The 27,912-nt window shown below is 40.2% G+C and overlaps 1 protein-coding gene across 1 annotated transcript in view; it reads right to left on the bottom strand.

The window, feature by feature from the left end:
• Positions 1 to 15,812: 15,812 nt before the first annotated feature.
• Positions 15,813 to 27,912, bottom strand: part of LOC310935372 (TGF-beta receptor type-2-like) — a 31,658-nt gene continuing 19,558 nt past the window's right edge. The window contains exons 6-7 of the mRNA XM_083899258.1: positions 20,416 to 20,540; positions 15,813 to 16,785 (exon numbers count right to left, since the gene is read on the bottom strand). Of these exons, the coding sequence (XP_083755384.1) occupies positions 16,606 to 16,785; positions 20,416 to 20,540 (305 nt within the window). The 3' untranslated portion in view covers positions 15,813 to 16,605. The remainder of the gene's footprint in view (positions 16,786 to 20,415; positions 20,541 to 27,912) is intronic.

Raw genomic sequence — 27,912 nt, 5'->3', positions numbered from 1 at the left:
AGTTTGGGCACACCTGTACATTTTCATGATTTTCCTTTATAAATCATTGGTTGTTTGGATAAGACATTTCAGTTAAATATAGGAGACAAACACAGTGATATTTGAGAAGTGAAATAAAGTTGATATGATTTACAGAAAGTGTGAAAGAATTATTTAAACAAAATTAGGCATGTGCATAAATTTAGTCATTTATTGATCTCAACACCTTTAGCACCAGTTATTGGAACTCACAATTGGTTTGGTAACCTCAGTGACCCTTGACCTACATACACAGGTGAATCCAACCATGAGAAAGAGTATTTAAGGAGGTCAATTATAAGTGTTTCTCCTCTTTGCATCTTCTCTGAAGACTGGCAACACAGGAGCCTCAAAACAACTCTCAAATGACCTGAAAACAATGATTGTTCAACATCATGGTTTAGGGGAAGGATACACAAAGCTATCTCAGAGATTTAAGCTCTCAGTTTCAACTGTGAGGAACATTGTGAGGAATTGGAAGACCACAGGCACAGTTCTAGTTAAGGCCCGAAGTGGCAGACCAAGAAAAATCTCAGATAAGCAGAGGTGAAGGATGGTGAGAACAGTCACAGTCAACCCACAGACCAGCTCCAAAGACCTACAACATCATCTTGCTGCAGATGGTGTCACTGTCCATCGTTCAACTATTCAGCACACTTTACACAAGGAGATGCTGTATGGAAGAGTAATGCAGAAAAAGCCTTTTCTCAGCACCTGCCACAAACAGAGTTGGTTTAGGTATGCTAAAGCACATTTGGACAAACCAGCTTCATTTTTCGAATAAGGTGCTGTGGACAGATGAAACTAAAATAGAGTTATAAACCATCAAACCTGACTGAACAGAAGATGTTTTGTAAAGAAGAATGGTCCAAAATGCCTTCTGCCAGAATCCAGACTCTAATTGACTCTAACAGGAAGTGTTTAGAGGCTGTTATTTCTGCAAAAGGAGGATGCACAACATGTTTCTTTTGTGGTGCCTAAACTTATTCATATGCCTAATTTTGTTTAAATAATTCTTACACACTTTCTGTAAATCATATCAACTTTATTTCATTTCTCAATTATCACTGTGTTTGTCTCCTATATGATATATTGAACTGAAATGTCTTATCCAAACAACAAATGATTTATAAAGGAAAATCATGAAAATTTACAGGGGTGCCCAAACTTCTAGCTAGTCTAGTTTTCATGTGCTGATATTTTCTGACTGGGTCTCTTATCGCACATGACGATTTTTGCAGATTGGATCAATGTGCAGCAAAGTCACAGACCACTTCCTGTTTTGTGGGCGAAATTCGCCAAAATTCTGATGATTGCTGTGGCAACAGCCTTTTCATAACTTTTCATCTGTTATGTGTCCAGTACAAATTGCCATATGTTTTTTTTAATGTTGGTACGATTAATGTGCTCAGAAGTTGGTTAATTTAAGAAACCTACAGATCAACCATGATAGATGCCAAATTCAAAATGGTCAACTTCCTGTGTTGAGGCTATGCTGCCAGTATTTGTTTTTGTTCGTCCTGAGCTGTGACATTTTTCCACCAAGTTTCCAAGCAACTTTTCCTTTATTTTATAAGCATTTTTGCCAGTTCTGATTTGTGTGCCAATTTCCGTCCATTTTCACCAACCTTTCATACCGAAAGAATGTGATCCTTTGGGGAGAATGTTTTCCCCCCAGGAATCCCAATAGGTCCTCGCACCACTGTGTGAGTGCTCGGGCTCTAATAATACACTAAGATTGTACTATATAAATAGAGAGTACGAGGTCATGTATTTGAATTTGTGCACCCATGTGTGCATGTGGGTAAGGCAGAGAGACGTCGCACCAGGATAATGGAGCTCAACCTCATTGCAGCACAGTCTCGTGCAGGGAAAGGATGGAGTGACCTATGAAGGTGTGTCCACCCCCTCACCACCTGTCTTTACCCCACTTTTTTACTTTGGTGGAATTTTGATGAATATTGTTTTGTTTTTTTTGTGTGTGTGTCCTAGTCATTTTTGGACAAAACCCAGACCGTTCTTGGAGGGAATCTGTCTTCAAAGACAGGACATCATCTTTAGCATGTACATGTAGAATATCTGTTACACAGCTGGAGGATTATGCTTTTGAAATAGCATGAAATGGCTACAGCACAAATGTGTTGTTAACAGCTTCATAGTTTAAAAAGTGTAAAATGACTGTATTGTACTGATATCGGTATCGGTACATACTCTAGATAAAACCCTTTTTTTACTCTTTGGCTTTCGACTCAGTATGAGACGTTGGTTTTATCTTTTTTATTGTTTTATTGTATGACTTGTTTCTTTGTGTTTTTATACTTGTTGTTTTATTGTGTTCTACTGTTTGTTCTTAGGTCTATTACATCTTATGTCTATATATTTTATTGATCTCTGATGTACACCACTTTGTTTCAGCTGTTGTTGTTATTGATGTGCTTTATAAATAAAGTTGGATTTGATTAGATTGGATTGGGGCCACACGGTTGGTGTAGTGGTTAGCACTCTTGCCGTTGCAGCAAGAAGACCCAGGTTCACGTGCCAGTTGGAACAAGGGCCTTTCCCAAGGAGTTTGCATGTTCTCCCCGTGTGTGCGTGGGTTTTCTCCGGGTTCTCAAACTTCCTACCACAGTCCAAAAACATGCAATATGGGGATTAGGTTAATTGGACACTCTAAATTGACCATAGGCATGAATGTGAGAGTGAACTAGTGTCCCTGTGATGGACTGTAGCCCGCCCATCACCCTATGTCAGCTGAGATGGGATGGATGGATTGATTATTCTTATCAGACTCAACAAAGTGGTATTGTGCCCATCCCTAATGTATATATATACTATCACATGGGTGATATAACTGTAGTACAAGTACACATACGTACAACACATAGGTGTGTCTAAAAACACTCCCAACTATTGGAGTGAATGACCTGAAGTGACTGGTGCTGGATGATGCGAGGGCATTTACTGAGTTCACAGTGTAATACCTGCGTGGCCTCATCAGTGACACACCACTTCACATTGAGCATGGCTCATTTCTCCAACAGTCAATGGGGCACAGAGAGAGTAGTTAAATGTACTGGATGTGAACATGACCCCCCCCCCCCTCAGTCCCCCCCAGTAACACATTCACATGATATCGTACAACGGCACAACAACTTCACCCTGACTTTGATGGAAGGTGAGCTTGCTTAGGAGTTCAAATTTTTACGGCAGGGCTTTTAATCTTGATCCACTGTGATTATCTACAACACTACATTGCTTAACTATTCCTCACCACGACCACTCAGGGTCTGGACTCCCTCTTTAACGTGTTGTGATAAAAAAAAAAAAAAAAAAAAAAGCGTGTAATGAGCTGTTGTGTTTTGTAACAGAATACGGTGTAATCTATCATCCTGGAGTTCAGGCTGCCTTTGTTCAAGTCATAAGGCTGCGTCTGCCTCGGGATGCCACTGCATTTGCTGCATTCATCTGTCACGTTCTAAAGCAAAGGAAAAGTTGTTTCTTCTTTTAATTGGTGTGAGCTACAGACACCACAGCCGATGTGATTGACAGCGTGTCTTCGCTGAATCACAAACACACACATCACAACTTTATATACTGAAAGCATTCAACAATCTTCTCATTACGAGATCCCATATTTGACAGATTAAATACAAAGTAAATGGGTACCTGTATCACCATCTGTGCATTTAGTAATCAGAATCACAGTCTTAGGGCCAATTCCAATTCCTATATTAACCCTCAAGCTTAACCCTCAAGCTCAACCCTATCTCTTAACTGGCCTCAAAACCAAGTGTTGAGGGTCACTTAGAAATGGGACACCCTTTTTCTGAGAATCGGGACAGCACTTGCACTAGTGGGAGCGCGCATTTTTGAGATTGAGGGTTAAAGGTGAAGTAAGTAGTTTATAGTGCCATCTAGAGGAGAGGCTGAAATTTACAACAAAGAACTGGTCCTCTGCTCACCCCCTCCCTTCTCTGAGCGCTACGGTATCCTCAGCCGGTCAAATGTCGTCCTCGTTGTCTTTCTCCGTGTCAGCAGATGAGGTTCGTGAGGCGAGGGAGAGGGCGAGCTACCGCGGCCGTAGCAGATGAAGCGGAGAGAGAGGAGGCGGGACTTCCGCTAAAAGTAAAGAGACGATTGATTTGTTCTCTCGCGTTTGTCTATACAGGCTCCCGTAAAAACATGACGTCGTGGCAATGCAGTAGCGGCCCGCGAACCATGTTATTTTACATGACTTTTTGAAACACTACGAAAATGAAACAAAGAATATTATACAGCGACTAGACAATGCAGGAGCACATAATATGTATACAAAAGTGGATTTTGGGTCATATAAACCCATAAATACTACACAGTGTCCCTTTAAGCAAGGAATTGGAATTCACCCCCCCCCCCCTCCCCGAGAACAATTCTCGGAAACAGTCGACCACTTTATGCTCCACATGAGGGTCGCAGGGGGTGCTGTGCCAATCTCATAGTTGTGAATGGAGGGGTACAACGTGGACAGATCACCAGTCCACCACAAGGACACACTCTGTGAACGGTTGTTTTGTCGCTGTGAGCGTCCAATTTACCTTATCCCCATATTGTATGTTTTTGGACTGGGTACCTGGAGAAAACACAACCCCCCCCCCCAACACACACACACACACACAAACACAGGGAGAACACGCAAACTCTATGCAGAAAGGCCCTTACTCCCATGCCCAGTTCATGAACCTGGGTCTCCTTGCTGCAAAGGCAAGAGCGTGAACCACTAAACTTTTACAGATCGCCACGTTCATCAAGATCGACTCTGACCTACTTCCTTAAATCTTCAAATCAATTGACATGCTGCACAAAAACTTAATGAGGACATTTCAATTAAAAAAAAAGAGCAGGCGTTGAGAGTGTAATGGGGAGATAATGATGAGTGAGGTAGTAATCTGACTTCAGAGAGAAGCAGTCTGTGGTTTGCTTACATTTAAGCTTTAAAAAAATCTTTTCCCCAGCTCTGTTAGCGTGAGCAGCACTGACATCTTTTTAAAAGGCAGCTTGCCATTCAGATGTGAGGAATGTAATGTGTGGAAAAGAGTTAAACTTGGTCTGACATGGACCACCCCTCCCAGGAGGGGATAACAAAAAAAAAAAGGCTCACGTGTTGAAAATTGAAGTATGCTTCCCTATTTCCCCAGCTGTCTCAGCTTGACAAATGACCCCTCTTTAACTTTCCTGAGTGGCCAACTCAGACTGTTTCTGTTCAGGAGACATCAGATTTATGTGTTCCTGCTTTAATCACAGCCCTGAAACCTCTGTGCATTCAAACCCGAGCGTTTCCTCACTGACACAAATCCAAACAGGCATATATGAATACTTTCTTTCTGATTTTACTTGTAAAGAAGAGGTAATACTATTTCTGTGACATGACGTGAAATTAAGTTAGGGTTTCTGTGCAGCTTTTAATGTGATTTTTGCCCAGCGTGTAAATTTAGGTTGCATTTTCTGACCAAAAAGTATTCCAAGAAGGCAAATGGTCCTTGTTCAGCTCTACATGTCTGTGCATGTGTCCAATCAAATCTCTCCTTAGTTGCCCTCGATTGGTCACCTGACAGAAAACTTAAACTTAATCGGATTCTCTAATGAATATGGTGACATGTGGTGAGGAGGGAGGACAGATGCACACAAGGATCTAATGAATTTAATTCAATATTGCAACAGATACTTCTGGTCTGGTTTGGACACTGAAGTAGGTCTCACAATCACTGGCGTTTAACAATAAATCTAGGAGAACTCGACAGTGATATATACATGACACGATATGACGATAAAGGAGGAGAATGCTTAAGTTTAAACCCCAAATATGACATTGATGACAGCAGCATTAGGACAGGAAACATCCTAATGAAAAATACCTTAGGACTTAGGTAAATATAACAGGGAACAGGAAACAGACAGCAGGACAAAACTGAGGAAAATGAACTGAAAAAGAGCAAAGAGACTAAAATACACAAGGGAGGCAGGGATAATGAAACACAGGTGAATCACATCAGGGCAAGGCAGACAATCAGGTGACAAGGCAAGACAGGAAGTAAAGCTTTTAAATGTGTACACAAGGAGAAATTACTCAATAAAACAGGAAACAATCCAGGGGTCATGACATTTCCAGACAGAACTGTAAAATTAAAAAAAATTCCACTCTTATCTGAAGCCGGTGCAGAAGATAAAAACAAGGATGGAGACAGTCCGGCAGTGCCGGCCCAAACCTTTATATGGCCCTAAGGGGGAATTTGATTTGGAGCCCACTACCTTGGAGTAGCCTGTGCTTGACTATTATTGATGCAAATGTAACACTATATATTGCATTAATGATAGTTGTGTTATTCGCTCTAAATCAGCGTCACCACACAGTTGGTGTAGTCATGGTTAGGACTATTGTTCTTGGCGTTTTTTTTGTTTTGTTTTCTCCGGGTTTTCCATGACATGCAGATTTGGGGATTAGGTAAATTGGACACTCTAAATTGAGGGTAGGTTTGAGGGTGAGAGTGAATGATTGTTCAACAAGTCAAATTTAAGACTTTTTAAGACTATTTTAAGACCATAATGAATACAATGAAGCACACCAGCTAGAGGTGCTTGATAAATTCTCACCGGGCAGCACAGGTGGCCTACTTTAGTTCCATCCTCAAAAATAGAAACATTTCAAAGCGAGACTGAAGTTGATGCATGTTTTAAATAAAAGTAACATTTATAGATTTTTAAGACCTTTCAAAATTGTATTTAAGACCTTTTTTTTAAAAGAGATTTTAGGAGAATTTTAGACATTTTAAGGCCTTGAATACAAATTCCACCAATACCCTGGTGTCCCTGTGATGGACTGGTAATCTGATCAAGGTGTGGCCCCAGACTTTCACTCTATGGTCAACTGCGACTCTCACGCAGAGGATAAAGCAGTAGAAGAAGGATGACGGCAGTAAAATCATTAATATAGCCTTGTATTATTTGTATTATTATATACTTTTACTAAGGGTGGTGATACTGACCTTGAATAAAAAAACAAAAAAGCAGGTTTTTAGAACTTGGAACAGATGTGCAAATGTGCAGTAAATGTGCAAATTTCAACTATAAAATCAGACCAAATAACGAGGTAAACACGATTTAGATACCTAAAATTAGAAATCTAGAAAAAGAAAGAATTAGAAAAGAAATCTAGATTTCTATAATATGTAAATTTCCCCCACACGTAATTGAGGCCCCTCCTTGCTTGTGCTTGCTTGTGCCTTGGGCCGGCTGTGGAAACAGGTAAGTGAGGTGAAGTTAGGCAATAAATAATAGAAATGCCCTCCTCATAAAAACACATTCATGATGTGAAGGATGACAAATAATGAATTTAGCCAAAGGTTATACCCACACATTACTGACAAGAGCTTTAAAGCTGAAATTGTTCTCTATTGTTCTCTATAGAGATGTATTTGCAGACAACTTAGACAAGTAAACATCGCACAAACCTCACATATTTTTTTCCTCACAATTAATTGACCCTGTCGGAATAAATATCCTTTATGTAAGAGAAAAGAATCTTTCAATAGGAGGTGAAGCCAGAACAGGAGATGCTCAGCCTTCCCTTCAGCTCTCCGCAGGTTAACACACAGTTCAATAACAAGTAGAATAAAAGGTCGGCTCAGCAATAAGATCGCTTATTTAAATTGTGTGATATAATTCGAAAAAGAGACAAACACAAGTCCTGGTTTCACACCGACAGTCATGTCTGCATTTCTCTTACCTTGTGCACTGAACACTGACAGTTGCAGATGAGCAGGTAAACAAACATGCAGTGTGGAATATTTATTTCTGTGTCGAGTCGAAAAACTTTAGATATTCGTCTGTAGGACTGCATGTACACGCAGCCATTCTCCTGGATTGTTTGCCAGACGGGGAAAAGGAGAACAGACTGTGTGCTCGGGGGCTGTGGGTCCTTACATATGCTGTGTGCCTTACACAGGCAACACTGGTGTGACAATAAAGTGAACAGTTGGGAATCTGGTGCCAGTGACGTGCACTGCTGCCTCTGTCTCTCTGTGGGAGGAGGACGACTTGTCCCCGATATAGTCCATCAGCAAAGATGGGTAGAAGACAGCGAGGATGCTGGCATTCATGTCACACTTCCTCAGGAAACCGGCGTGTCGTGAAAGGTTCTTGGTGGTTTGCACATCAAGGCACGGCTGACACGCTCAGTCTCTGCATCACCACTGTTGTCTGAGGACGATGCGTCCAGCTCACTATTGTCTTCTGTGCAAAACTGCAGCATCTTTAGTATAAACAAACCTCTGTTACGTTTCGGTCCGATTAGCTCCACGCAGCTCTCTGTGTGTTTCTCAGTGTGGAGGTGTTAATATCTCAAGTTGTGGGCGACACACCTGCGCTGCATACAGGAAGTGATTCATTTTATGTCAAGACAGATGGAGGCAACGGCAAAATGAAGCTAGAAAAGCAAGATGGCTGTAAAGAGGTTGGAGTATGTAAAAATACTTTGTTACCGTACTTAAGTACAACAATCAAGTATCTGTACTTTATACTGTTATTTATATTTATAGCAACTTTTTTTTTACTATTTGCCATATTTTTATTTTAAAGGTGCCATATGTAAGAATGTGGCCAAAAACGGTTGCTACATTCAAATTCAAATACCGAGGTATTTTAGGTTTCGTTTTCCAACTCAACTGGCAACCTGTGGTTGCTCGGCAGCTGAGACTCTACTGACTGCAATGATTGGTAGACGGCGGTAGGTGGCGCCACATGCCAAAACATGATTTCAAAACATAAACATGATTTGCAGTCTGCAAAATATATTTTTTAATGCAAATATTTTGTCTGTACTGTTGTTGTTGGTGAGTTCAGTTTGTTATATGAACATTATTCCTGAGTCTCTGTGACATATTAGGAGGATTTTATGGCCATTTGTTTTAGATTTATTACTTAATGCACCTTTAAATTTACCATAATGCCAGAATGCAACGGCTCCTGCTGGGAGTTGAGAAAAGTAGTTCTGGGAGAGAGTTACGAACAGGTTTTAAACTACAAACATGCATGCGTATGTTATGTTAACACGTTTGAACAATAAAAACACTGTACATTAGTATGTAACATACATGTATATTAGTGGTTTACTTAAAGCTATACTTACCTTTCTTGCAAGTCTCACAGGACTTTGTCGTTTATCATAATAATATGAGAATTAAATAATGATGAGTTTCAAAACCTGGTGGGTTTATTTTACGTTTTAGAGTGCTATACGCTTATTAGGAGCAATGTAAGATTACAAAAGTAAAGTGTAAAAAATGCAAGAAAGTGTAAGTATAGCTTTAAATGTCCCAAACTCTCTCTACTTTTCTTGGCTCCGGTTCTATGATTTAACATCCACTCTACTCCTGGGGTCTGTGTCATACAACTTAATGTTCAAAAATCGAAACGATCCCTTTAAGTGTCTTGCCCAAGGACTCATATAATGGAGCGGGAATCTAACCCACACTTAAGTCATTTGCTGGTGAGATATTTGTACTCGAGTATCTCTTTTAGGTACTTTATACAAGACTGCTGCCCCTGCCCACCCCAGCACTGCTGGTGTATACACACAAACACTCCCTTACTCAGGTCTGATAGTATTGATTGACAGACCTTTTGTTCACCAATACTAAACAGAGGCTGAATAATGACATAAAAAAAAAGTATGCGCTCCATCTTTAAGAGTGAGGGTTGTGGTCCTTGTGTCCTCGGATCAGCATCTTCAATGTCTCTGTGTCTCATCATTGTTCATGATTAAGCTCAGGACTTTAGTCGACCCAGGTTCATGACCCAGTCAGAACAAGAGTTTGCATGTTCTCCCCCCGTGTGTGCGTGGGTTTTCTCCAGGTTCTCTCCAGGTTACCTCCCACAGTCCAAAAACAAGCAGAGGTTAATTGGACACTTGGTTTGTTGGCCCTGCGATGGCACGCTAACCTGTCTGTCCCACGTTTTTTGCCCTATGTCAGCTGGAGGATAAAGTTTGTGTTGTGTCAGTAAACTTCACGATGAAAGCGGAGCTTTTACTTTGCCGTATACAGTCGCATGTGACGAGGGGAAAACAGGAGGGGGCTGAGCGCACACCCCTGTGGTACGCCAATGTTGTGATTCATGACGTGGCAAAAGAATGTGGCAGCCAGCTCTCGCCACCTGCAGCCTAATTGTGAGGAAGCAAAATATCCAGCTGCAGATCGAGCTTTCCAGCACAAAACCGACATGATAATGAGGGAAATGTCACATTTATTTAGTTTTTTTTTTTCATCTCTGTCAACTTTGGATGATCTTTTCTGTGCAAATTTTAACAACATGTTTTCCTGCAAAAAAAAAAAAAAAACATTAAATCTGGGGTTTTTACTATGGCTGGGGACTTTTATCATCACATCAGGCTCGCTGTGGTCTCTCATGCAACATTAACTAAAATGGTGCAGCAATCTGGACTTTTTTTTTTTTTTTTTTCTACATAGACAAATTAATATGGAACACAGATCAAAGCAGCCAAATTAGTCCCAGATCATCATCATCGCAGCAGCCCCACATGCAACGAGAGGATGATTGATGCTGGAAATGAACCAGACTGGCATCGTCCTTGTCAGCTCAACTGATCAAATCACTCCAGCTTTTGTTGGATGGGATCACGGTGCAACTCCCGAGCACAAACAAAAAAAGACAGACAAACACTCAGATCTGACACATTTCCATGTCTGACACGGCTGTGTTTGTCCTTGAGGGGCTGTGTTTTTTTTTTTGCAAGAACACCAAGCATCACAACACACGCAAAGAGCGAGAAACAACGGTTCATTCAGATGCGTGGAAGTAACATTGAAATGATCAGGTTCAGTGTGCCAGAGCACCAAAGCCATCTGAGAGGAGAGAACAGTGGTAATGGCTCATGTCTGGTCCTTAACTGCCTGCTGTTCAATGATCATCCCTGGACATTTGCTGTTTGCCTGTGAGATTGTGCTGCTGCTGCTGCTGCATACCGGAGCTGCAAACTTCTGCTTTGTGACACGTATGAGTATTGATAAAAAAAAAGAAAGAAAGGGGGATCTATAAAAGACCGGGCTGGTTGGACGGGGAACGGCCTCTAACGTAAACTGGACCCAGTGAGCTGAGAGAGGAGAGGATATCGGAACAAGCAGTAAATTGTCTTCCTTGTCATCTCCCGACTGCAGCTTCAAATATTGTTTATAGACAGCTATATCACCAACCAAGGCACATGCTCTGCAAGCTTTGATTGATGTATGAAGTGTCACCATGGCAACCGGCATATGGGAGCAATGAGTGATTTTGGCAGCAAAGTATCTCCTTCTGGATTATCAAGAAGACCACCTTGGGGGTTTGTGAGAGTTTGCATCTGCTGATGCCCATTGAACGTGTGTTTTTTCGAGAAGAATCCCGAACACTGTGACGCAACTGACGAAAAGTGCTTTGAGAATCACACGGAGGGTATTTTGATACGTCTGCTAGTTTATGTTTGCGAGCAGCAGCTGTTTATGTTCCAGCAGGTTTTTTTCCGACTGGACTGTTACGTGGCTGGTTATGAGTACGAGCCTCAGTCATGGAAACATCGTCAGAGTGAAGCCTCCACTGCTTCCATTTCCTTTTTCACCTTCTTAAAGAAGATTAATGTCATCGCAGAGGAAAATGACACCTCAACAGTGAGACCTAGTTGGTTCCAGAAGGTACAATGATGTCTTTGTATGAATTATCCAACATAACCATTCTGCCCTCTTCTGGTTAAAGTACAAACTGCAGACAGTGGGCACAGACGAGGCTTTTCTCCTCGAAAAACAATGTTTCTTAATCCTGGTCCCGAGGACCTGCTGCTCTGCATGTTTTCCATACCCGAACCCTATAATTTGCTGAATAGATAGATTGTTGATGCCAAGAAATGTGATTATTATTGTCATGCTGTCATTAAAGTAACCCATTTCACCGATGTGTTGTGTCCCTATTATATACAGAACAAAGAATAAATAAAACTCCTGTGTTAATACAATCTTAAATGATTTATCTTCTCTCTTTATTATTTTGGGTTATTAACAAGGTTGTGTAGGCCTAAACTAGAATAACATGATTAAACATAGACTTATTGTTGACTGTGTGTATATAATTGCCTTTAACACACTGTTAAAAAAAAGGGTGAAATGTTGGATCTATGCTTTTTAGCTTCCACCTTAATACAGTAAAAGTTAATTTCAATTTACAGGTGAAATGTTTGATAGCATTGGTTCTCAAAGTGCGGCCCGGGGGCCCAATGGCGGCCCGCAGAAACATTTCTGGCGGCCCTCAATGAATTACAGTTGATAGTTTTAATCCAGGAGCTACTAAGCTTGTTAAATGTTTATTAGACATTACTGGATACAGACCAATAAGTGTAAACAAAAATACTGGGTATTTACCTGGTTTCTATATGGTGAATTTTAGTGTATTATTGGGTTATAAGCTGGTAATAAGCAGGTAGTTACAGCCCCCAATTACTAGCTATTTACCCAGTAAATAACAGAAATGTGTTACTTGGTATTAACCTGTAATTAGAAGGTAAGAACAATGGCCAAAATACTGGGTAATTACCCAGTAAATTATAAAGCGTTATTATATTAATGCTTAAATTACATTATATTAACGCTTAAATTACTTAACGCTAAACTGTAGAACTGCAATCTGGTCATTAAAATTATTACAAATGGGATTTATTCTTGTTTTTTTTTTTCCTTTGGCGGCCCTCAGTCCAATGTTGGGTTCCTAAATTGGCCCTCAGGTATCAAAACTTTGAGAACCCCTGGTTTACATGAAGCATTCAGAAGAAAATCTCCCCTATCGAGAGCTTGACCTCGGAAACTTCTTTGATCGTGAAAACTGTTTTCTTGCTTTACGACGCCGCCGTGTTGGTGCACTTGTAATTGAGAATAATGAATCATTAATCATCAGCATGTATGTCCCTCGGCGGCGTCCGATTCATCCTCGGACGCAGCCCAACATCGAGTGTGCCCGTGGCATAGTTTATGTAAATAGAGCATGTAAAAGTGTAAGCAGGTGCGATGGAAACCTCCTCGTGAGATGACATCCGAGCACAGTGTCGCTGATAAATCACTTCCCTGTTGTTTCTCCAGTGCCATAAGAGTTTTGTGTGTGTTTTTTTTTTAGTTGTGCTGCTCCACAATTACACAGTTAATGAGTTTTGAATGAAACCAACACAGTTTTGACATTAAAAGTGTACTGACACGACCACTTACACGTGATATACTATTGAAGTTTCTCCCATGCTGTGAGCACACAGCTATAGATTAACGAAAGCAGACAGTTTTTGCCTCGTGGAGCTGTTTAAACAGCACTTCAAATAAGACTCTGAGAGTCAGTGGAGGGTTTAAAACCCGGCAGACACCGACGGCAAAGGGTGGCATCGTCAGACAAACACAGTCAGACACAGGTTTCAAGTCTGGCTGTGAGATCAGGGTGCAGACCACAGTGTGACCATTAGTGAAAATGTTAATACTGTCTCACAGCCAAATGTGAGTGTGTGTATGCAAATGAGCTGGAAATATATACTCTGCATGACGGCAGCTGCAGGTTTACATGCCAGAATGATGCATGTGAGCACACACGCACGGCTGACTCATACCGGTGTGATTTAGTTCAGTGTCACAGTGATGCCGGGGAGGGAACATAAACTCCCTGTTCCGAGCCCGAGAGCAGCTGATGGATCAGGACCATCGGCACATTAGTGAGCTTGTCATTCTGCACCAGCTCTTAAGAGACAAATAACAAAAGGAGTGTACTTCAGTAGATACTGTCCATGCAAAAATATGGGGATTTCTAATTCGTCATATTAAGGACCAGTGAGTCGGATGCTAGTGGTGATGTTGAATATTGCAACAGGTCCGATAAAGATCAAGTGTTAAATCACCTAATTTTTCACTTGCCCACAATAGACAAACAAACATGCTTTGAGTTTCGATGCTAATTGAAGGCTACATATTGTGCTTTTCCAGTATGCAGTTCTAGCTCTACTCGGCTCTACTGGGTTTGGTATCAGGCACGACATTTTCCATGACTTTAGTGCCTCGTCATAGCACGGCTGCATAAAACTGCTGTGAAGTTGTTTTATAAGTTGACACAAACACAAACTAGTGACGAGCAAAGCAGTTGTTTCCGGTGTATTGAATCATTAAAATCAGTTCATTTAAAAGATTAATTCTCTGTCTGACACAGTCACTGAACTGAGATACGACTAAACGGGTTGTGATTCGGCTCACGATCGCCCTCTTTCAGCAGTGCTGTTGTTAAATACACCAGACTCCTCTGTTAAATATTGAGATTTTGGAAATGTCCTTTGCTAAATGTTTGAGATTAACATATGTTTTCAGGATTTTTAAGTCTTTTAATTGATCTGCAGTTCAGCTACAGTCTGTTGATGTCACATTTTAGTATCGGATCAGCTCACACAAACCAGGTACTATCACTAATGGAAACGCAAAAATAAAAAACGAGTAGAGTTGAGCCGAATCTTAGCTAGAACTGTATAATGGAAAAGCCCCAATAGTTTCTCCAATGCAGTCGGATGAGAGGAGTGATGTGAGGGATATCCAGCTGCAACGTGCAAGTTCACTAATAAATTCAGCTTAATTTTACACGCTGTACCTTTAAATTCTAAAATTCTAGAATGGAATGAGCATTTGTGGCAGGTTTTATATCCACTGCTTTAGCCTTGTTTGGTCTTGTTGAACTTGATGATCATGAATCTGTGGCTAAAACCTGAACAACCAACTGGTTAAGAATCCTGGTGTTAAAGGGACACTGTGTAGTATTTATGGGTTTATATGACTCAACATCCACTTTTTTATACATATTATGTGCTCCTACATTGTCTAGTCGCTGTATAACAGTTTTTGTTTAATTTTTGTAGTGTTTCAAAAAGTCATGTAAAATAACACGGTCACGGCTGTTGCATTGCCACTGTTAGCAGCGAGACGCCATGTTTCTACGGGAGCCTGTAAGGACAAACGCGAGAGAACAAATCAAGCGTCGCTTTAATTGTAGCGGAAGTCCCGCCTCCACCGACGGAGCTAATCCGATATACAAAAGACACACTTATCCATCTGAATAAATACTAGAACCTCATCTGCTGACACGGAGAAAGGCGACGAGGACGACATTTGACCGGCTGAGGATACCGTAGCGCTCAGGGAAGGGAGGGGGTGAGCAGAGGAGCAGTTCTTTGTTGTAAATTTCAGCCTCTCCTCTAGATGTCACTATAAACTACTTACTTCACCTTTAAGTTGAAATACAAGAGTGGAAAGTCTGCAAAGCTGTTCACACTTTCTATAAAAGTGGCTTCTAGTGCCATGGTTCTTAATCTGTGGCACATGCACCAACAATGGTACGCAAGCTTCCTCTGGTAGTATTTGGAGGAAAATCAGAAATACTGTTCTATAACCAGGTTATATGATCAGAGAGTGTGGAAAAAGGAACAAATAAATAAATAATAATAATTATAGTCATCTTATCTCTCACGCCATCTTTATCTAATGTCACTATATAGGATCAATGTCAAAGGGCACAGCATTTAAACACCACATGGACACACCGAGTACGTACAAGATATTTTTAATTAGGATTTTTACACTTCTATACAAAAATTTCTTATATGAAAACAAGATCATTGTTCCCTTTTCTGTAATAAAATGCTTATAAACAAGTTCAGCTTTACGTTGTATTGGCAGCGGGTGAAATCCTTTTCGAGGTCTTTAAAGATACCGTGTTGCTCTCAGATTATAGCCCTTAAATCTAACAGGAAAAGTGCACATTCACACACACACACACACACACACACACACAAACACGCGTACGCACACTCGCAACAGCTCACCTCGTATTCCTTTGGTAAAATGTGAACAGATTCTTCGTTCCTATAAAGAGATTTTTTATGGCTGTCCATCCAAGGCTGAACCACTTACAGAGACGCATGTAAGTGGACAGTCCAATACTGTTTATATCACATTTACCACTAGTGTTATTAGACGTCTTAATATTTTCCATTCCGTTCCTGCTCCTCAGTCATCTTCTGTAGTAGCTGTCGGCGGCTTCTTCAGTTCTGACTAACTGGTGGAAAACTGCAGATATTTTTCCTCTGAAGGTGTGTTCACCTTATATTCCTATACCTGAAATGCATTGCCAAAACAAAAATATCGACACTGAATACACACACACACATTTTATATACATATATATGTATATGAAATTAGGTGTGCATAGATATTGATAAAGTGCAAATAGTATTTGGTTATAAAAGCTTAATAATGTGAATTCCCTGTCTTTTTGTGGCTTGATCCAGTCTTTAAAGCATAAAAAAAAAGAATAGAAACAAATTCATTCATTGGTTTTCATATGCATGTTGGTCCTGATGTTGATACTGTAATGATCCTCTCTCACTTTTCCAGTAAAGTTCCTCCATCTGATCTGATACAGTATCTCGAAATCAATCACAAAAAGCCTCCACTGGAAGCTGTGATTCCTCACCCGCCCTGGTGGGGGCAGTGTGTCTGTAAGGCTCTACTTCTCATCCACAACAAAGATTTCTTCAGGGATCTTCTCCTCAGAGTCCGAGCGGTCCGACAGCTTGTCCAGATACTCCATGTCATCAAAGCGCTCGGCGACACACTGGGCTGTCAGACGGGCCTCCGGGTCGTGGTCCCAGCAGTCCTCTATGGAGGCGCACACCATTTGGATGCCCTGCAGGGGGAGCAGTGGAGCACAGTCAAGATCAGTCAATAAAGCCGGCTCTGGGCAAGATGGACTAAAATGTATTATATCATCTACAAGAATGAATATTCATGAGTGTTTATTTAGTTTTCTGTGGGTGTAAATATAAAAGATGGACTCACATGATCAATATTTCAGCAGAATCACAGATTACAGACAAAAGTTTTTCTTTGTTAGTTTGGTATAAAGAGAAAATAATATTTCAGGAGCATTGCGTTTCAACAGGAATGTGATGATTTGATATGATACAAGTAACTTTAATACAAGAACATTTCTCATAATGATGATCAATTTTTTGTTTATTTCTAGGTGATTGTACACTGATATTTATTATTACTGTGTCAGCTAGTTTGCACTCATAATCTTGCATGTGAAATACAATGAGTTTTAAAAGCAAACATACACTATTTAAGTCCTTAACATTTAATATATTGATATTATATCAACACTGAGACATGAGCTTAGATTCTGGATCATGATGAAGCGTCTGCAAAGTCTTCTGACTTTAAAGGCGGTTGTAGTATTTTGATATTAAATGATATTAAATATCAAAAACACGTAGAAATGACATACAATTATAAATATAAAATTGGTTAACACTTCTTCAATTTTAAACCAGATTATTAACAGTGTTAATTAGACTGATCCTTTAATAAACATTCAAAAGCCAAAGAAACAGTCAGGACCTGGATTAAATGTTTTTGTTTTGATTCACTTTTATCAGTTTGACACTTGTACTGTATATTATCCATAGTTTGCCCCTTAAACTAGAGCTGGTGGAGTCATGATTCAACCGATTCTTTAACCTGGGTCTTTTAATTAACCCATGAGTCGCAAGTCACTTGCATCATTAACCCGGATCAGTTGAGTCATACTATGGTTTGATTTAAACAGCGCCACACACAAACATCTTGCAACATTAGCTACTAGTCCTAGCCATCTTAGCTGTCAAAAGTTGTAAACTTACAGTTTCGAAGGCAACCACAACTCCACAAGTCAACTCAAGTCCGAGAAAGGAACCTCCTGCAGAGCCATAAACAGCCGCGACTCGCGCTAATCAGCCGGTTACGTTGTCATGAGTGGATTTGTAGAACTTCCTGCAGAGCCACAGCGCTGAGTCGTGACTTGCGCTAATCTGTCGGTTATGTTGTCATGAGTGGATCTGTTTCCTAGCTAGCAGACGAGAGGTAGGCTATTTCTCCACGAGTCAGCAAATCCACAACAAAAGCCATACTTTCACTTATGAAACAGCATTTTTATAGGTTATAGGCCTAGATTTGGTGTATAGATGTAGCATATAAAAATGATGTCGGTCGAGTTGTTAAATAGCCTAATAATAATAGGCTAATAATAATAATAATAATAATAATAATAATAATAGGCTAATTCTAGATAAACTTTTCTATTGTTAACAAAACAACAACAAAGGATTAATTATTATAATATACCCTCTCTGTCCTCAAAGAGTAATTCATTCTATACATATATATATATATATATATATATAAAAATGATAGGTTTCTTTAGGCTTACTTGACAACAGAAAACTCTGCTGTCATAATAAAGCCATTAACATCGCAGATTCAAAAATACCAGAACTGAAATAGTAACTGAAATCTATGTTAGTGGTTAGAGACAATGGGGCTAGGACTGCGTTTTCTTGGCGATTTAGCAATACTGACTCAAGTGACTGGCATAACCCGGCTCATTTGAGTGAGTGACTCAGAATAACCCAAATCCTTAAAAAGAATCGAGTTTTCCAGGCCTACCTTAAACCACAATTGAACATTTAAGTCAAGAAAATAACCCGTGGGACATACGTCAAAACCCTGAATTGCAGAAAACTCAGAGAAAAAAAACCATTCTTTATAAGTTACACCTTTATGTAAAATAGAACATAAACAGCTAATACAGATATTGCTGTATTTTTTTTAAGTGGACATATTTTCTTTTACTTTAGAGTCTGTTATGGATTTTACAAAGTATTTCAGTATCCAGCATTGTATCAAGATATACAGTATATCCATGTATTTATAAGCCATAATCGCCATTTGGGATCTGGTCATATCGTGATATGACATCTGTGATGTCTTTCCGGCTTGAACGGCTGTTTCAGCACTGATATTGATAATCTAGTATTATAATGTTTATGATATTATGTTAGAATATTCATTAAAACACATTTGAAAACACACTATTGGTTAATAATGCTTCTTCAATTTCAAGAATTTGATCATATTTATAGGCTATTTCCTCGTTACTTACACTGGTAATTACCCTTTAATAAACATTAAAAAAGCCAAAGAAACACAACAGACTTCATCCAAAATTAAATGTAATCATTAGGTGTTTTGTCTTGACACAATTTTATCATGAAACTTGTATTGTGATTCAATAGTTTCCATATTTTTGATTTTCTTTAACCCGGATTGAATGATATACAAACAATACAAGCCATAATCACCCATTTGGATATTGTTATTTTGTAATATCTGTATCTAATAATCTGTGATGCCTGTGATGTCTTTAACACTCAAAATACTGGAAATGGTACTTACTAGAAAGACCATCAAAGTAACTTTTACTGTTCCAATAGATAATTTAAATAAATAAAGTACAATAATGAAAATAAATAGATAATAAAGGTGATAGTAAACATGAGGAAACTGTATTATTAATTGATAAATTGACCAACAAGCTTTTGAAATTGCAGATACAACTTTAGGAAATACATTATTTATTTATTTTTCATTTATACCCCAAAAGAAATTAATTGTTTCTTAAACTCTACATCACAATATATCTATCAAAGTCTTTTATACACATTTATGAAGGTTATCTATAAAAATTGACTAAAATAGATGGGCTAATCAGGCCGTTTTGAGGCACTATAAATGACACGTGTCCATCACTTACTCACGGAGGTGGAAGTTTATTATCCACACACTACTTTATGAGATTTGCTGCAAGTGTCCTTTGTTTTATTTTGATATGATTCAACGTTACATCATCAACAAAACCAAAAAAAATGCAATGAGGGCATCTTCAATGTTGTGTGCTGAACTATCATCAGAAAATATAGCCTGTTTTTTATGTTATGATTCATATAGGCTTTGATTTGGGTAATTATCATCGTTTTCCAATGCTAATGCAAAGCAGAACTATGAGAGTCCAGTCTGCGTTTTTTTTTTTGTCCAAACATGGACCATTGACTCATCCTTTGAAATCACTGTCAGAGCCGATGTCAGACGATCCTGCTGCTTCTCCATCAGACTTTAAAGCAGAGCTAAGCTAACATAAATAAAACAACTAGCAATCGTCGCAATAGACATGTTGCCTCTATAATGCATACGGTCAAATTATGGTGATAATAATGGTAATTAAAAGGTAGACATTACCAGAACTTCCATTTTGTCATTTTTATAATATAACATTGTAAAAATGATAAATACACACATTTAGGAAAAGTCAGGGTTCAATGGTTTCATATGTTTGAATTTCGACAAATTTGTCACCCTGTTCATGATATTAAAATAATTATTGACTGAAGAAATCTCAGTTGCCAGCCCTAGTTAGTATCTGCAGGGTTTTGCCTCTTACCGTGTGGTTGATCCAGCTGTTGGGGATCTCAGGTCTCCCTCTGTCACGGAGAACGCTGTCCTTCATGCTCTCCACACACGGGTGTTCCCGAAGGTTCCCGAAGGGAGGCTCGTACTCTTTCACCTCTGCACACAAGCACAACAAAAATAAGAAATGAGCAAAAAAAAAAAAAAAACAGGTAATAAAAGCAGATACACATGTTTGAGTGACGATCAGATGGCAGAGCCCCCAACACACCCATCAACACCCACCACCTCTCACAGGACTCACTGTGGGCTCCAAATCAAAACCGTAAGCTGCAAAACTGTAAACACTTTGCACTGCGGCAGCACAAACAGCTGCAGAACGCTGCTGACAGGAAGGCCGAGAGGGAGATTTGAGGAAGAGAAAAATCACATATTTTTCTTTTTCTAACCCTCAGCATCAAGAGGCTTTCAACACAGCTTGGGCTTTGTGTCGACTCTCTTGCACAACAAAACCTTGTCAAAGTGTGCGAGTGTTTGTTAAAGGCAAAATAACAAGTGAGTTTACTCACGGTGAGATTTACCAAGCAGAGCACGCAGAGTATGGGAAGTGTAGGTCCAGAGTCATTCATTCATTCATTCATTCATTACATGAATGAATGAATGAATGAATGTAGATCTGAATAAATATAAATCAGCTTTGAAGTGAGGAGGGACCATGTACAGAAAACACATGTTTAAGAGGATCACGTTCGATGAGAAAAGACTGATGACACGCAAGACTCGAGAGAATGAAGAGGTTAAAGCTCCCAGAAGTTCCAATTAACGCTGTTTTTGAAGTGTATCTGCACCATTACCTCGTTTATGAATCCCTAAAGTTTTGAAACAAACAGTTCAGCCACTGCTGAGAATGCTGGGTTTTATTGTATTCTCAGGCTCTGCAAGCGGACTGAAAAAGCCTGGAATCGTGACGTAAGGATCCCGGTCTCCTGAAGAGCAGATCGTCCTACTCCGGGCACTAGTCAGGGCACATCCAGTTGCGTACATTAAACCGCAGAAGAAGAAGAACGTCCGTTGTGGAGGTGTTTCACTTGCGACAGTGTCTTCTGACTCTGGGTCAAAGGCGTAAAAGGGACTGCGGCGGGGAGTCGTGACGAAGGCATTTTTAAACATTGTTAAAACAATGTTTAAATAATCAGTAGCAGTGCATCCACCGCTCCAGAAGGGGGAGCTGCACTTGAAAGTTGGTGTGCTAATTACGTCACTTCCAGGTACTGGCCAATCACAAGACAGTTGGGAAAGCTCTTGTTGTCTGGCCAATCACAACACAGTCTGTCTTCTGGGGGTGAGATTTCAGTCTGAAACAGCGCGACTGACGAGAGCTTCAGTGAGGAGAGATTTCTATTGGCTCGTTTACAGCAACTAGGAGGTTTTTGACCATACAAACAAGGTAGTGTATGTAAGTAGACCTCCATAACACATACAGTATGTGCAATGGGACCACTCACTCTATGGTTGCTTTAATATTTAGCCTATGTTCAGTCATTACAAAGATGGTCAACTGCCATTTTATGAACCTCACATTTCAGCCCATTAAAATGACAGAAAAAAGCCATTTACAGACATTCCTATTTAGAATTCAACATCATTTACACTTTTATTAATTTATGTATTTTTACAAAAAAATCTGTCACTGTCGATTGTTTATAAACAGATAATCCCTCTCATGAGTTCCTCACTTTGATGACCTTTATGCGCTGCAACAGTACATCTCTACTTCCGGGGTTACCTTTAAAATCTTAAACCAGGACTATCCAGGACCAACTCCCTCAAATTCAAGGACAGATTGTGCCGACACAGGAGGAAGAAACTTCACCCATTGCGTCCACTTTTATTGATTTGCAGCACGCTCTGCATCTGGACAAGTGATTGTCCCTGGGATCTCGATCAAAGTCAGTCTTTGTAATGTTCTTTGGTGAGACAGAGATCTTGGACTTTGCATTTCCGAGGCGTCACGTTATTCGCTTATTGTTCTACACGGAAACTCACGTCAACGGTGGAGAGAGACCAGTGTCCACAACAATGTCCGTCTGCCTACATCATAACAAACTTTCTTGCACAAAATTCAACCATTTTCAATGATCCATTCAGGGCAATTTTGGATATGTATGCTAAATGTTGCAGTGTCACAGAGTCCAAACTATACAATACAGGTTGTCACAACAGTGGAGCACTCGGTAAACCAGCGTTTTTCTGTATTTGCATTTTATTGTAGTAAATGTAAATGTTTTAAGTAGTGTTCATACCTAAAACAAAAATCTAAAGTTTTCTGCTCAGACCTACGATGTTCTGCACAGATTGTGTAATTACTCTTTTACCAAACCAGTGACTAAACACACACACACACACGCACGAACGCACGCATGCACGCACGCACGCACGCACAGCAAAGTGAATTAAAGACAGATTTGTCCTGTGCTTTGTTCTTTGGAAATTTCAGAGAGTTTACAGAAGTGGAACAAAGCAGCGCCAGAGCTGTGGAGTAAACACCGTCATCATAAACTGACACATAATCTGTTTCATATACAGACAAATCTACAGCAACTCCTTGATGTCAAAGCACATATACATGTCGATAAGTACGTTTAGTAGCCAGTGCACCTGTTTTTAACCAGCTTATGTTTCCTTTCTGTCTTTGAAAAACATGAAAAAGACTTGAGCAGGAAGTTATGGAGCCTGAAGACAGGAAATGGAGGCTGATACAACAGCTTTTTGGAAACAAAGCTCCTCTGGTTTTATGTAAAAGCTTAAACACAGACGCACCCAGCCATCAGTCAATATTTAAGAGGAGACAGACGCTTCTTTTTGCTTTGACAGGTCTGACAGAATACATAACTGTGTGCTATAGATGGCAAATACAATTTGTAAACTGTTGGGCAAACATGTTTATGTGTTCATCCCCAAACAATGGGCCCAAAATATATAAATCATACCACAGAGTACTTTGCAGTGTAAACAAAAGTGTTTATTCAAGGATGGAAGGGATTGGCCAGTGCTGCTCTAAAAAGGAAAGATGTTCTTTTGTCCAGGAAAACCTTAAATTATAGCAAAACTCCGAACGAGCGAAATCTATTGAAAAACACAACGTGGGGAAGGAGAGGAATGCTGTGGTGAGCAGAAGTCTCGAGATTTTTCTGCAGAAAAACATATAACAAGTGCAGCACAGTAACAATCGAAAAACTTGTACCATGTCTCCTACAACAGCTGACGTGCTGATGTGACTTCTGCAATGCCAGCACTTATTTTATCCCCAGTGTCTAATTCCTAAGCCAGTTGTCAGGAATCTGCAGACAAGAGAAACCTCGGTTTCATTTCGCGTCAGCAGCAGCGACAAAGGGAGACGTTAACGTCACAACCTTTCAAACTTTTGTGACACATGTCGTTGACAGTGAAGTTTAACTGCTCCAACTGACACGGAGGTCAGAAACTTAAGGGAAGGAAACACGAAATATGAGCAAGTGCATTCCAGATATTTAGTTTGACGTTCACTCGCTGTTGCCTCTCCAAATTTTTTGTCTCTTTATTCTCAATAAGGCATAAATAATTATTGTGAACTTGTATTTCTATTTATTTTTTAAAATTCATTTATCTGACTCTTATCCTGAACCCTTATATTGACAATTTCTTATTATGTGACACCTCTAAAGCTTTCTCTTCAATTGTTCTATTATTTTAATATTTTATTACCATTATTATCAAGTCTTCTTTTAAAAAGAATACTTGCAGACTTTTTACTCTAGCCTTCAACTAGCTCCTTTTATTCCACTATGTGTTTTATTTGCATCTTTCGTTTTCATTTCAATGTTAAAACTTTGTTTTAACTTGTTTTTGACACTAGATTTTTCCTTTTCATTCCACCCTGTGTTGTATTTTATTGTTGCATTTGCTTTTTAAATGTTATTTTCCTTTTATTGTGAAGCACTTTGAGCTGCAATCCTTACATGAAATGTGCTATACAAATAGTTTATTATTAACATTATCATTATTATTATTAGTAGTAATAATAATAATTAAAATAATTATAATATTATTGTACTGTTTCTTGTCTGTCATAAGCACTTTGTTTACCACCGTATCACCTTAAAGAAGTGCTTTATATTATATGGTTTTTATAAAGTTACTATAAAAACCCCATCACTTAAACACACACAAATATAACAGGAAAACAGATCCAATGAATAATGTGATCACAATAACATATTTTGTCTCTGAAAGTATGTGTGAGTGTTGAACAATCCACTGGCAGCCACCTCTGCTGCTTTTCATTAGGCTGCGGTGGCGGTGACACTTGTTTTGTGTTCCTCACAGGTTGTTAAAGTCATTTAACGCAGATGCATACATGTGTGGCGCTCACATTTGGACATATGGCACTGACTTACCCCCCTGGAGGCTTACCCTACCATTAACTATGGCTGATACATACACTATAACCTTCACCTAACCCCATTAAACCCGACCAGAGATATTTAGGCTCAGGCTAGACCCACATTATGTCGTTGATTCATTCCAAAAACAAAGTAGTTTGAAGACAGGATTTGCTCCAAATGTGGACGTACACACACACGTACACACACAGTCAATCATGCCCTCCAGTCCTGAAGGAGTTGATGGTTTGACATCTGGAGAGCAGCTGCCCTAACATCTCCTCCTCCCCAGTCTGGCCCAGCCTCTCTCTATAGGGGCCAAAGGTATTTCTCTATTTCTCTGTCTGCAGCTCAACGTTAAAACACCACTCCACTATTATCCCACGTCTTAGCCCCACCCGCCTGAGGAACGCCCTCATAGTCTTTCCAAGCCCTAAATCTGAACCAGCTAAATTATACAGGAGAACACAGTCAGAGATAAAAAAAAAAGAAAAAAAGAAAAAGCCTGAGCTTTAAATCCAGCTTTTCCTTCTCTCTGAGCTGTGTTGATGTCTCTGTTCTGTTTCCCTCTCATTCCACGTCTCCTTTGTCTTTAGAGTCTCAGAGGTTAAAGGGTACAATCATACTGCTGTGTTTTTATTTAAATTAAAAAAAGATCTGCATCGAGACAAGTATTTTAGCTCCTTTTCAGAAATGATCCACATCCATACTATACGCTCAAGAAACATATATTACATGTAAAGGCCACATTCTACTTCTCCGAATGCGTAATGCACTATCCGACTGCGTAACCACGGAGACACCTCGAGCCTTCATACTTCTGCGTCGTGGTGACGGATAGACGCTGCAATTTTCCGCCCAATCAGTAGGGGTCGCTGTGCAAGGTTGTTATACTACAGTGAGCAATGGCGTCCAAGAGAGAAAGACTGTTGTTGTTGAAACAGTGGCCGTTTCTCACTTTTCTGTGTGACGGAACGCAGTTTTAAGATAATTTGAGGTGGGAAATTGGCCATTTAGAGTCTAAACATGTGCTGTGTGTGTTAAGATATGACGTATTTATAGTTTGGCAGCGACGTTGTCGGCGGTGATCAGCTCCGCCTCTGTGGACACTCGGTGCGCACTGTGAGCCGGCACAGAGCAGCTTCGCTCGGCCTGTCCTGAGGACCAATCGCAGCTCTTGCTGTCTCCGTTGTCCCTTGACGGAGTGACGGACACTTAAGAAAATATTTCGTGCAGTCGAAGACGACGCAGAGGCTCTCTGACAGCCTCTCAGTCGACGCAGAGGACTCTGCGTAACCTACGCAGAGCACTTTACGCAGGAGTATAAATTGGGCTTAAGGGTGCAAATTATTATTTACATGAGTGATTAATCGCTTTGTCCATAAAATGTCAAGAAAACGTTAGAACCTGTTGATCTGTCTTTCCCAGACTAGTTTTAGTGATTTCTTTGCTATACAGAGCAAAGAAACCAAAAATATTCAATTCAAATTTCCGTTCACTGCTCATAGTGAAGTCACAGCTGATAAGAACAAAGTGGCAAACAGTTGTGATGTCGCCCTCGAGAGTCTGAACTCCCATTTTGAAGCCCACAGAATCGAGGTGCGACTGTGTTGACATTTTGCAAACAGTTCAGAGGCGTCACCTGCAACAAGGCTCCTGATGGACGATACCAGCTGTCAATCACCCTGGTGTAGAACTCTAATGTGCCACATTTAATCATCTATTAATTCATGATTCAAGGAGACCTGACACTAATGACTGAGACCATTCACTCCTCAGGAACATTTTTACTGATGTTTTCTCATAGACCATTCAAACTGACTTCTTTTTGCAACTGTCAGAGTCTCCCCCTTGTGGCTATTTAATATATTCTTAAATCCTGGTTGGCTTCAGCAGAAAACCAGAAGTCCACATCCATTTTTTATACGTAATCTGTGGGTACACACACAGATTCTCTCCTCTGCAGTTGTTTGCTTAGTATTTACCACGGAGAAAACTGAAAGCAGTCATGAGACTGACGACGAGGTGAAACTGATGTTTACTCGTGTGTGTCCTCTCGCTCGGCCAGACAGTCGTTTCCTCTTCCTCGCTCCCTTCGACAGTGGTTTTCTCTGCTTCTTTTTCGCCAGCTCTGCCATGAACGTGTAAAATAACGCTATCGCTGCCTTGATCTATACCCGGTACCTGGCTAGGGTGTGTGTGTGTGTGGTGCCATGAAGGAATTAATTTTTCTAGTCAGACCTGAGACTTTCGCTGGACCTCCTGATTCTGAGATCTCCAGGCCCTAATCTTGCAAGGCTGGTTTTCCGAGAAGAGACAGCCTCAAATCTCCCCACAACAGGCAATTTAACCATCACAATGGCTCAGAAACTGTCAAATTAGGGTAAAAATCCTGCTTTAAACATATGGGCCTCTAAACTGGTATAATGTGGTTGGACAGACAATGCATCCTGCACAAAATGTATGCATTCTTAAATGAAAACTGAGGAATATGGATGAAGCCAAAGAAAGCAAAGTGGTGTCTCATGGTTGGTAAACTGACGCTGTCGACAAACGGCTGTGTTCCTCACGCCTGGCAGAACTCGGTGGAGACCGCGGCCCTGGGAACTGTGACAGAGTGGTGAGGCGGCCGCCTGCCACTGTCTGAGACACTCAGATAGTTGATCAGACATCTGTCCTCAACACACACACACACACACACACACACAAAGGCAGGTGGCATCAGAGTCAAGAGACACGAGTGGAAACCATAGTTTGTTGCAGCGATACTCTGTGATGTGTCATTCTGAAAATGTGCATTTTGTCTCAAGCGGGGCGAGTTCGCAGAGAGTCATGCGTGACTCACTGAGCTTCTGGGACAACACTGAGAGACTAGCTTTAGCTGTTAAAGCTTTTCACTCACACTCAGTAAACACCAGCGTTACTCTCGGGGCACCAGATCTCTGCCAGCGTACTTGCTGCAGGGAGAGTTAAAGCTGCCAGTCAAACAAAACTAAATGGCTGCATTTCATTCCCTCCACATTCCTCCGAGTCTATCGCAGTACGAGTTGCTCTGTGTTTGTACAACATTTTAACCTTTCAGCATGACTCCTTTGAGTTTCAGCTTAATG

This window comes from Microchirus variegatus (genome assembly GCF_963457635.1).
Source record: "Microchirus variegatus genome assembly, chromosome: 13".
Lineage (NCBI taxonomy): Eukaryota > Metazoa > Chordata > Actinopteri > Pleuronectiformes > Soleidae > Microchirus > Microchirus variegatus.
Note: the sequence above shows the minus strand (reverse complement) of the source record. Positions and strands in the feature narration are given on the sequence as shown.